This window comes from Ceratotherium simum, chromosome 22 (assembly GCF_057802395.1).
Source record: "Ceratotherium simum simum isolate JZ-2026a chromosome 22, ASM5780239v1, whole genome shotgun sequence".
NCBI classification, from domain to species: Eukaryota; Metazoa; Chordata; class Mammalia; order Perissodactyla; family Rhinocerotidae; genus Ceratotherium; species Ceratotherium simum.
The window spans coordinates 39,581,166-39,593,647 of NC_141921.1; the positions used below are offsets into that span (position 1 = coordinate 39,581,166).

The 12,482-nt window shown below is 48.9% G+C and overlaps 1 protein-coding gene across 2 annotated transcripts in view; it reads right to left on the reverse strand.

Annotated features, from left to right (window-relative positions):
- Positions 1–3,363: 3,363 nt before the first annotated feature.
- The window catches only part of TMEM51 (transmembrane protein 51), a 49,220-nt gene continuing 40,101 nt past the window's right edge, over positions 3,364–12,482 (reverse strand). For both annotated transcript variants that reach the window (XM_087446769.1, XM_004425604.3), the window contains exons 2-4: positions 10,998–11,071; positions 6,551–7,088; positions 3,364–4,469 (exon numbers count right to left, since the gene is read on the reverse strand). In XM_087446769.1, the coding sequence (XP_087302895.1) occupies positions 4,064–4,469; positions 6,551–6,891 (747 nt within the window). In that variant the 5' untranslated portion in view covers positions 6,892–7,088; positions 10,998–11,071 and the 3' untranslated portion in view covers positions 3,364–4,063. The remainder of the gene's footprint in view (positions 4,470–6,550; positions 7,089–10,997; positions 11,072–12,482) is intronic.

Consider the following 12,482-nt stretch of genomic DNA (forward strand, 5'->3'; position numbering starts at 1 on the left):
CAGCTGTGTCCCACTGTCAGTCTTGCTGGACCCTTGCGGACTTATTTTGGCTTTGCCATCTCACACTTGTCCATCCAGAACCAAGTCATCTCTGGACATTTGGCATCAAGTAACAGAAACCCACTCCAACTTGTTTAAGCAAACATAGGACACTACTGAAAGCAGCCGGGGGCATCCATAGACCCGAGGACAGTGAGTGGACCCAGGCTGAGGAGAACCCAGGCCAGGAAACGCAAAGCAGTGATCTCTGTATGTCTTTCGGTGCAGGGCAGTTTCCTCTGTGGACCTCTGCTTCAGTCGTCGCTTCCTGCAGACCAGCTTTCCCTGTGCACATGGCTCCCCTGCAGCTTTCAAGTTTGTTGCACCCAGTTCAAGTAGGCAGTCCAGAATGACTATGGTCATTGTCACCCAAGGCCAGGGGACCCACTTTGGGAAGCACTGCCCGAGAAAGAACCCTTCCACTGGAGAGCAGGGCTGTGGTTTCACTGCTGTCCTCAAGCCTAGAACAGTGCCTGGCATATAACGGGAGCTCAGGACATATGTGTGGATGGATCTGGCTGGGGCAGCCGCGCACACACACAGCAGGCCGTGCTCTACCCTGCACTCCCAGTCGTGCTCCCACACAATCATATACCTCCATCATCTGCTTGGGGCTCCCCTTCGTCAGAACTGTAAACAGTCCGAGAAAAGTGAAAATCAAAATTGAGACTAGGTGGAGAATCCACTCTGGGCCCAGCACTGCCTATGATGCAAAGGCAGTGCCCGCCGTCAAGGACTTTGGCTAAATTTAGGATCAGAGCTAAAAAGGGGACTCTGTTGGGAGGACACAGCATCTCTTATGGAACCCAAGGGCAGAAGTGCAGCTGGGCTTCCAGGATACAAGGACCAACGTCCAGAAAGTCATCAGGAGACATCCTCTCTGGGTCTCATTGTTCATGTCTGCCTCTCTCAGCAGTTAGCTTCATTCTCTCTGCAGAACAGCTTTCTCTGCTTCCCTCACCTGTGGGCCCTCATGATGGCGCCCAAATGGCCCCCTAGTCCCCGAGACCACGTCACCCAACGGCCTCTCCATCCATCTCAAGACCAACTCCCGGGAGGGAAGGGCCTAGCCCAGCTCAGCTTCTGATTGGTTCTCCTGGGTCAGGTGATCACATACGGCAGGTCCAATCAGCTGTGACCTGAGAGGGTGAGGGTCATGTGACACCAATATGGCTGCTGATTCCTCCTTTTGGGTGGGGTGGGAGTGCCGAGTGGGAATTCTCTCTGGTCTTTCATAGCCCCGGGGTCATTTAGGGTCCAAGAACAAGTAAATGGCTTCTTGAATTTCCTCCCCCATCTCTGTCTTCTTACATTTACCTTAAGAACAAAAACATGAGGGAGAGGAAAGGAAGGGCTAGGGTCTTTCCTCTGGTTTTTACCTTTTTAGCTTTTTTTATAGGACCCCAGCCTATAGCTAACGTTCCCAGCTAACATTCTCTCTGCCTTCCTTTTAGACAGAGGTGAACTCAGGCTCCATTTTACATGCTAAATATCCATGACGTATTCTGTGGCTAATATGAATAATTTTCTATTTGATCATTTCCACACCTACAATACAAGTAGGGTCCTCACTGGGATTTCCACAGCACTCCTGCCTGTAGGAAAAGCCGCAAAGTGTGCAGGTTGAAGGGGGGCTGGTCTCTAAACTGTTCAAGATGGAGCCTGTGTTAGTTTCCTAAGGCCTCTGTAACAAATTCCCACAAACCTGGTGGCCTGAAACGACAGAAAGTTATCCTCCCACAGTTCTGGAGGCCAGAAGTCCAAAATCAGCGTCTACTGGGCCCAGTGTCTACTGGGGTCAGCAGGGCGGAGCTCCCTCGGACGCCCTAGGGAAGGACCTGTCCCTGCCTCTCCCAGCTTCTGGGGCTCCAGGCATTCCTTGACTGTGGCTGTCTCACTCGAGCTCTGCCTCCGTGGTCACACTGCCTCCTCCTCTCCTGTGTATGGCAGCTCCCCCGGCTCTCACTTACAAGTACACTTGTGGATGGCCTGTGGGGCTCACCTGGATAATGCATCTCAAAATCCTTAATGTAATCACAGCAGCAGAAACTTCACCATGTAAGGTAGCATTCTCAGGTTCAGGGACTAGGGCCTGATATCTTTAGGGGGCCATTCAGCCCACTACAAACCGCAACTCTTTCTCTCCCAAGGAGGGTCTAGGCTGGGCAGACGCCCCGACAGACGTCAACAGAGGCCAGATTGAGAGCCTTTAGAAAGTCGTTTTTCGGCTCATTTGGAGCCCTGCTGTTCCCCTCTTCTTCCTCCTGTCTGTCCTCCAGTGGGTGGAAGCATAAAGAGGAACTGAAGCACGCGGCCAGCCCAGAGATACGCAGGGAGCCGCAGCTGGCTCAGAAGTGGGCTGGGACCAGCCCAGGCCCCCGGTGTCCCAGGCCATGAGCAGACCCCTGCGGCTCCCTTTTTCAGAGACGGATTTGATGAGGAAAGTGAAAGGTTGGAATGTAGGCACTGCTGCCAATCCTGAGATAAAAGGTGGTTCACTTACCAACTGCCGCCCCTTCCCTCCCACGGGAGCTTTTAGGAAACAGCCAGGGCCTGAGAATTGACTCTTCCAACCAAGCTCCAGGCACGCGGCCACCCAGCAGGCCCGCTCCACGCTCACCAATTCCAAGAAGGCATCTTTGGACCCCGGTCTGTCTTCCCAGACTCCCACTCCATGGTCCAGAGCCTGACCCCAGATGTCTCTGTCCCTCTCCCCTGGCCCAGCCTCAGCAGTCTGCAACCCCCCAGGCATTCTCATTAGCTGAACTGCTTTCCTGGGCCCCACAGGTGGGCACTTTGCCCTCTCCGTGAGGACTCCCCCACCCCCTACATGATCATACAGCCCGTCAGCTGCCTCCTGGGCCAGTTCTCAGGAGAGATGGCAGAAAGATGTTTAAGACAGGTAGAGAGCTGCTGTCTAAACAACTAGAACTTTCTGTCGGGCATGTGGATTGATGGGCCAGCCTCAGCTCTTGGGGAGCACAGGTCCTCATTCAAAGTCTGAAAAAGCTCTTCACACTGAGTTGCACGGTAGAACGTTTAAGAAGTCAGGCCCCGGAGCCAGATGCCCTGGGTTCAAATCCCAGCTCTGCCACTTCCTAGCGGTGTGACATGGGGCACTTTCCTTAACCTGAGCCTCCACGAGCTAACCTACAAAGTGGTAGTGACACTGGGGCACAGATGAAATGGGGTAACATATGTGAGGCACAGCGCCTGGCATATACTGAGTGTTTGGTACGTATACGCTATTATCATTATCAGTGATATTTCTCCCTAGGCAAGTCAGCTCTGGAAGAGCTGCTAAAGTAATTCAGCACCAAAACATCCTACTTACGAAATATTTTATTATAAAAAGCTAAGCTGCATGGCATTTTGGAAGGAACAGAATACCTCGCACAGCCTTCCTTTTTGCTGTGACACAGGAGAGACTAGGGAAGGGCACCAGGTAAGACTACGACCTTACGCATCGCCAGGCCTTGAGCCCTCAAAGACCCGACGGCATCAGGGGCTCTGAGAGCCCAAGCTGGACCTCACCCCACATAATCGTGCAGCCTCTTGTTTCGCTCCATTCACGAAATGGCCCCGCGTCCTTTCCACAAAGCTGAGTCATATTCCCTACCCGCAGTTCAGGACTCCAGTGAAGAAAGCAAAGGCAGAACAAAACAGTCCGAGTGAAAGCAAACAAAACCACAATCTAACCAGTTGCTAGGTATCCTTTCCTAATGGAAAGACGAGTGTTGTCGTCAACGATTCAGAGTCAAAGAAAAACGAGGGGGAAGATGCTGGTCTCACCCCTCGATGGGCCCACGACATCATGAGAGCCGAGGCAGCATCTCCGTCCCCCGCGCCTGCTACCCGAGGTTCTGCGGTCATCAGTCACTCCCACGTCACAGAGCCCCCCACCCCCATCCAAACTGCTAAGGATGCATCTGGCCCCTCCGATTCTCCTTGCAGCTGATGTGGCTTCACGGGGGGTCTGTTGGTGCGGAGGGTGAGTGACAGGAGGGAACACACCTGGGGGCCGTCAGTCTGGTGGCCGAGTGTCGGGGGCCTTCTCCTGGACTTCATCGTACTGTGGCGGGGGCGTCAAAGGCTCAATGGAGGGAGGAGGGACATTTTTGTCTGGGAGGTTGATCCTAAAGTCTTTGAGGTGAAGCTTTTCGGATTTGATCCTTCGAACTTTCAGTGGCTTCAGGCGTTTGGCCAACTTGGAGTTCTGCCTGTCGGGTGGATGCCCCGGGCTGGTCTCCACATCGGCCCTGGTGGTCGTGGGGCCCGTCTCGTCAAGCCCCGTCAAGGACTCATAGGAGGGGAGGGAGATGCTCATCCTCGGGTTCTGGTCCTGTTCCCTCGCCTCTGAGTAGTTAGTGTTCATCACTTCCTCATAACTGGGGACATAGTACCTTGAGGAGACCTCCTCCTCCTCCTGGCTGCAAGACAAGAGACACCGACACGGAGAGCATTAACATGCGCTCAGGTCATTTACAATCACAAATAGATGGACTCCAAATCCTGTGTTGGCATTGGGTCCACAGACACCAGCCTTGTAAATGACAAGTGGGTGCTAGAAGTAATAAAAGCTAACACTTCAACTGTTTGCTGTGAGCGGGGCACTGTTCCAAATACTTTAACACATATGAACCAGTTTCATCTTCCTAACAACACTATGAGTTAGGTACTATTATCATACCCATTTTATAGATGGGGAAATGGATACATCGAGGTTACGTGACTTGGTCATACCTTCAGGAAGTGGAAGGGCGGGAACTGAACGCCACACTCTCAATTACTACCCCGGATTATCTGGGGGTTAAACCCCCTTGCCTTTAAGCCTCACATTTAACAACATGCTGAGTGGGATATTCCGATGCCCAGCTGGGTCTTTTGGCCAAAGGCAACATAAACATGCATAAAATAGCGGCCAGTTTGAAGCAAAATGGTGTCCCCAGGTAGAGAAGGAATATCTGAGTATAAAATTTATATGTATTTCAAATTATTCTACAATTTTATCTTCCGAGTTCACTTTAAGACTCAAAGGACAGGTGACGTCCTCAGCCTTACTCCTATCTGACCGTTGAAAGAGAAAGCCAAAAAGCCAGGGCGTTTGGTACACATTTACAGGGAGTAATGCCAACAGCCATTTTCCAGGACCCTGCACTTGAAGCTGTGGGTGATAGTGGCCAGTATCAGAAACCTCCCTGTTGTCTTTTCATCTCCTTTAGGAACGAACTTGTGTGTGCTCATGGCCGGGGTAGGTTATTATGGGTGACTGATTTTCCTTCTTGGTTCTTTTCTGTATTTCCTAAGTTTTCTAGAATGGGCATGCATTATCTTTTATTATCAGAAAATAGGTTTAATTTTTCCAAATAAAAACAACTCCCTCCCCCCATAAAGATACGACATACTTGTAGAAAATTCAAACACCACACAAAAATCTAATGAAGAAAATAAAAACATCCCAAATCCTTCCACCTGGAGATAACCACTGTTACCATTCTGCTGTATCCTTTCCAGAGCCCTCTCTAATCCCACAGCCACGACACTGGATGCGATGATGACCTTACCAAAGATGCTGTTATCACTTCCTTTTCTCAGTGTGGTGGACAGGGTCCCACATCAGCAAATAGAGATCAACAATGGTGCACAGAAAGCCATTGAATGAGTGTGTCATCATTTAGCTCGAATGATGGATATTTAGGTTGTTTCTCAGTTTTTGCTATTCTGAGCAATGTTCTGATAAACACATGGGTACAAATTCCTTTGCACTTGTGTAACTGTCTCCCAGGCATAAGGTCTTAGGAATAGAATCGATAGGTACGCACATCTTCAATACTGCCTCCTAATGTGAAACTCCCCTTCAGAAAGGTTATGTCCATCAGCGCTCTCATCAGCAACCCTTTTCCCTACAACTCTAATACCGGGGGCTGTTTATCTTGGCCAATATGATGGGCAAAGAATAACGATGCCTTCTTTTTGTCTGCATTTGGTGACTAGTGAAGTTGAACATCTATTGTTTAAACATCTATGAAATGCTTGCTCATATCCTCTCTCTATTTTCCTGCTTGTGTGTTCACCTTTCATACTCATTTGTGAGGGCTCTTTTTATCATAGGGACGTCAACCTTTATCATATATTCCCCAATTTATCACTCATCTTTTAAATTTCTTTGTGGCATTTTTGGTCAAATAGAACCCTGCTTCCCAACCTTTCCAACTCAAGGCATATACACACAGCACACCGGAGTGAATGGGCAAGCAGCCACTCTGGGGGCTCTGGCCACCCCAGGCAGCTTCCCTGGGGGTGTCAAAATCTTGGTACACCTGTAATCCATTCATACCACATTATCTGGGAAACTGGGATAGAACTATAAAAGTAACAAGCCGTTCTACAGAGCCTGAATGGGAGAAAGTGGGAAGGTAAAGCCTCTTGGACTAAAACATTCTCCTCACTGACCCCCGTGAGTGTGTGCACGTGCGCATCCCCCGGTCCGGATGGGGCAGCCGGCCCTCACCTGTCCTCCTCCTGGGCACGAGGCTCGGCCCCCGGCTGGTGCTGGATGTGCGCCATCTCCTCGCCTTGCCGCTGCTTCCTCTTGTCGCGGATGCTCAGGCAGATGGAGAGCAGCAGCAGCGTCACCCCCGCCCCGACCAGCACGTAGGCCACGGAGAAGGTCTTGCTCTTGAGAATGCCACTCCCTGTCTCGGTCTTGTTCCCCTGAGCTGTGGGCTTCTCGGCGGCACTGAAGCCGGGTACCAGGTTCCACATGGCCATGATGACCCCGAGGACCAGCATCCCCAGGCCGATGGCGGTCAGCGCATAGTGCGAGCCGTTGGCCTTGGACTGGGCCATCATGCCAGCGGCGGCAGGGCACGGCCCAGTTCAAAGAAAGAAAATAAATAAACGGAAAGCAGCAACAGCAGCGACAAAACCCCCTTGAGCGCACTACACAAATTCCTTAGCGCCAAAGTAAAAAGAGAGCAGCTGAACTCTCGAGGGATGACTTCAAGCAGATGCGAGGCATCCCGTGTGGATAACGGCGGCAGGGAGGTCTGGAAGGGAAGCAGAAAGAGGAGAGAGAAAAGTCAGCTCTGACTCAAGACGCTGCTGTGAACACAGCGGCCGTGCTCTTGGAAGAGGTAAGAAGTGGGACTGAGCCACGGGCTCCGGCTGGGCCTCGCCTCTGATGCATTCCAGATGTCCTACGTGCTGGTGTTCCTTCTGTGAGCATGCAGGAGGCAGGCCGATCCGCCTGCCCCTACCCGAAAAGGAAAAGCCAGACCTTTCCCTGCAGGAGGCCAGGGAGGTCAGAGCTCCGGGTCATTAAGGCATTTTGTGGCATTTAATGAAATGCAGTAAAATCTCGACTCTCATGGGGTATGGCGAGGAGAGTGAACAGTGGCATGCATGAGCCGGGATCAACAGTTGTAACAGAATCATCTGGGTGACAGGCATCTCAATGATATGTCCCAGTCCACACAGCCTACCGCCGTCTGCTCACTGCCCTCAATGGCTCCCCGTTTCCTACAGGAGGAAATCCAGGCTCCACAGAATCACACTCGTGGCTGACTTAACCTGGCCCTACCTCTCCCTCTCATCTCTCACCTGGCCCTTCTTGCACACCCCCTCCAGCATTTCTGCAGTTCTCTGATCACCCCCGCTCAGCTGCCCCTTCCATGCACTCCCACCAGCCCCCAGCAACTACTGTGCTGAGTCTCTCTCTTCCCGGGACCACATCTTCTCCATCTCTGCTCCTGGGACATCGCAGCACTCACAGAATGTCTGCTCAATCAACTGAATGAATGAATAGAGGCCACAGGAAGCCATCCTGGAAGAAAGGCTTCTCTTCAGGCATGTGGAGTTTTGCTTTCCTTAAAGGGGCAGAAGCCTGCACATTCCTCATCTTGGCAGCTGTGCCCAGCTGGACGAGAAACCCTCTTCCCGTGAAGCAGCTCCAAAGCCTTGTGCTAAAGGGAGCAGGCGCCGTCCTGGGATGGCAGAACCATTTGTCAGCCAGGACAGTGAGCCAGATAAGCGAGTCACCTGAAGTTTTAGCTTAGAACACTTCCAGGGGCCAGGAGGACCAGCGAGCAGAGCTCCCGGCTAACTACTCTTCAGTGATACTCCTGCGACAGTAACCTCTGTACAAGAGTAAAACTTGACAGATGTTTAGATGGCACGGTCCTGTTTTCAATTCTGCATTCTTTTCGATCTTTCCAAAAGACGGCTAACCAGGCCACTTGAAATCTGATGCTGCAGAAATATTTTCTCATCAAACAATGGGCTCAATCTGAAACTGGCCACTTTGTTAGAAAATACTCTAAAAATTTTTGGGATAACATCCTTTATCAGCTTGAAGTCTGTTCCTTCTTTTTTTCACTCCACAAATATTTCTTGTGCATCTGCTAAGCAGAGTTAGGCACCGAGAAACACTGGTGAGCAAGTTAGGGGGAGCAGGGCTTCCAGGCTGGCAGGAAGACAGTCTACAAGGCATAACAATGAAGGGCAAAGAAAGTACAGGAATTGTGGAGTTAGGAGCCGGGTGTCCTAACTCGGGCTAGAGGGTGTACGGGAAGTCTCTGAGAGAGAGGAGTCCCACTTCACATAATAGGGCCTGCACCCTGAATGCACTGTACTATGTGCGTGTGTGTGTATGCATATGTGTGTATAAATGTGCACTCAGATGCCCGTGTACTGGTGTGTGAGCATGTATGTGTATGCATGCAAGGCACTGAACAGGGACCCCGCTGCAGACGGCTGCAGACGGACCAGCTGGGAACAGTCTACCGTACATATGTACCCACAAACGTACAAGGGTGTTCATTTCTCATAATCACTCATGGCCTGCAAAGGGAAGGATGAGGGGATTGGCAACCCTAGGAATGCCTCGGTTCTGCCAAATGGATCTGAGACAAGGCCAGAGGTGGGGGCTCAGCAGTGGAGAGGTGTGGCCCGAGGCCTATGCTGAAAGCAGGAAAACGCCACTTACTGGGCACCTCCTAAGCACCCGACAGGTAGGCCTTGTACCTGGGAAGCTGATGGTGTGATCATTAAACTAGTGACTGGGGCCATTTTGACCTCCCTCCCTCCCTCCCCGCTCTCATTAATTCTCAGCTCAAGCTTTCCCTTACGCTGTCACGTGAGCAAAATAGGCCCCAAGTGAGAGTCACGGGCAGAGATGAAAATGACAGGATCCACATGTTTTTGGCCGGTTAAATTGTCAATGATTGAAAATAGGCGATAATACCTGAGGGTGTTGGGATGGGCAATTGCAAACAATTTTTCTGGATGGCAAATTTTGGCATTTATGGATCAAAAGTTTCAAAAATGTTTACAGCCTTTAGTTCTGTAATTCCAACTTCCAAGAATTATATACAAGGCAAGGATATTCATCATAGCTTTACAGAAGTGAGAAACTAGAAACTACTTAAATAGCCAATAATCTGGATCTGGTTAAATAAAATATTGTACATGCACTTATTAAATTACGGTCTTAAAGCAGCTAATGATATACTTTAAAGTCAAATAAGCTTAAAAAATAGTATGTTCAGTGTGATTCTAATTTTAAAAATTCTATACACAGATATGTGTATATGAGTACATAGGAAAAAAGACTGGATGATCCTACTTATGTTAAAACTAAAAAGAGAATTTGTTTGTATTTTCATAAATACAAACACACAGGTAAAAATCCCAGACAACAGGCACATCCCAAACTCGTACCAATGATTGCTTCTGGGGATGGAGGGGGCTTGGAAAGTGTACCTTTTACTCTATTTCAGTATTTCGAATTTTTTATAATCAGAATGTGTTGTTGCAAGGAACACAGCTTGGTGGTTAAGCATGAACTTTGCAGCCAGGCTGCCTGGGCTCAGATCCTCACTCTGTACGTTCCCAGCTGTATGACCTTGGGAAAGTTACTTAACTTCTGTGTGCCTCAGTTTCCACAACTGTAAAATGGAGATAAAAGCTCTCTAGTACTCACTCGTAGGGGATTTATGATAAGTCAACAAATAAACATACATAAAGCACCTAGAACAGTATGCGACCAGCACACAGTAGGTTCGTATAGAAAGATTTGTTATTTAATATTATTTAAAGCCTGTGTTCTCAATGGGTTAAGATCACCCACAAGGGGGAAAAAATTAGTTGTTGGGGATGGTGTAAAATAATTTTAGATATTACATGGTTTGTGGCCCTCCGCAGTATACAAACGGATACACCGTATAACTGCGGTATTAAAATTTCAAAGGCGGGGGGAGCATTACAAAAAGAATGTCTAGAAAGACTCCTTAGGGGTCAGTAGTGGGGAAAAAAGGTTGAGAAACACTATTTAATGTATTATATTAAATTTCAAAACACTCAAATTAAACATACCATGATGTTTATAGTTATTTTCTCTGTGCAGTGGGATTAGAATGACTTTTATTTTCTTTTCCTTATTGGGAGAATAAGAATTAGAAAACACAGAAACGTGCATGGGATGCTTTCAGAGTAAGAACGTGAAACAAAGGTTTTTGGTTTTGGGGTTCATGGCAGGGTTATGTGTCCAATGGTAGCTTGAAATTGCTGGTCGATTCCACCCTCCCCCTGGAGACCAGGACCTCGCTGGCTCAGCAGGGGGTGGAAACCCAGCTCCCCGAGGTGCAGCTGGTGGCTATTTATCTTGCTTCTGGCTTGTTGACTCATGTTATATTTAGTACAGTGTTCTTTCCCTTTCAAAAATAGGGAAAGAAGCTAATTTTGTGCCTAGAGCATTTGGATCACATAGTTTCCAACATGTCCCTAAAACAGAGCAGCTTTGCTGGGCAGCCGGGGGTCCCAGCTCGGCCAGACTCACCTCTGGACCACGGGGTTGGACCCATCACGGCTCACGCTCACGGTGGCCCTGAGGGATAAGTGAATGATCCAGTATCTGGGTTTTCAAGAAAAACTGTTAACCAGTTACGAGAGGCACCTACCTGTGGTTACCTGGGGAGGCTCAGGGCGGCCTGGAAACAACTCTTCATGCTCAAATCTTGAGTTAAGGATCCACCTGCAAAAAAACATAAACGCAGCTTTCTAAGTAAGCTGTGAGCATGCCAATTTGAGGTGCTCATGGTGGAGGATGTGTTTTCTTTGTTTTTTAGGGGGAGGGCGTGGTTGGGGTAGGGGTAGACAAGTTGTATCTAAAGAAGCCAAGATTCTGTACCAAAAAAGGAGGGTTGCACAAGGATGACGATGTGGTAGCTACAGTTACCAAATCCTTCCACGGTTTTGTCCTTCTTACACGCCTGCTCCAGAGGACGAAAGAAGAGAAGACACCCCTCAGGTCATTTGATGAGGGATGTATAACCTTGATACCAAACCAAAAAAGACAAGGCAAGGAAGGAAAACGACAGGCCAACGTGATCTGCCAGCACAGAACAAAAATCCTAAACAAAACATCAGCAAATGGAACCCAACCATGGTTTTATGTTTAAAAAAAGATAATACACCACAATTAAGTTGGGTTTATCCCAAAAACGTAGGGTTGGTTCAACATTAGAAAAGCGAATAATGTCACGTCTGAAGAGAAAAATTAAGCCAGGACAGTGGCATCCAGTGGGGTACTACGCAGCAGTGAAAATGAATAACCTGCAGCCGCGGCACCAGTATGGACCATTCTGACACACGTGACGTTGACCAGAAAAGCAAAGTGCAGAAGAACACACACAGCATGATTCCATTTACATGAAGTTCAAAACCAAGCAATATTTTGCTCTATTTTTGTAATATTAGGAAAAAGTGCAAAGACTACAAACTAAACTTCTGGATAACAACTACCTCCATGGAGTAGTGAGAAATGAGGAGGGAAGAGTGAAGGGTACAGGAGTGTTTACTTATTATATTACACCTCAAACGTCACTATATCTTATAGACACTCTTGATTGGCTGAAATATTTTATAATAGGCATTTCCAAAAGCCATCAATGCCTTTCCATTACTCTTAGCATAAAATCCAACCTCCTGTGCTGTGGCCTTCAAATCCCACCAGACTGGAGTGGGCTCCTGTCTCTCTCATATCTTATCTCTTGGTTCACCAACCCTCAGTGGTTTCCGTTCTGTTTCTCAGTCACACGAAGCACTTCCTGCCACAGGGCCTTTGCTCTTGCTGTTCTGGCTGCCTGAAGCACTCTTCCATCTGTCTCTCTTTTTTTTTTTTTTTGCTGAGGAAGATTAGCCCTGAGCTAATCTCTGTGCCAATCTTCCTCCACTTTATATGTGGGTCGCCGCCACAGCATGGCTGATGAGTGGTGTAGGTCCACACCCAGGATCTGAACCTGCAAACCCGGGCTGCTGAAGCAGAATGCTCGAACTTAACCACTACGCCATGGGGCCAGCCCCCATCTGTCCCTTTCGTTTGGCTACTTCTGTCTCTCAGCTCAAACGCCACCTCCTCAGCAAGGATGTCCCTGGCCACTCTA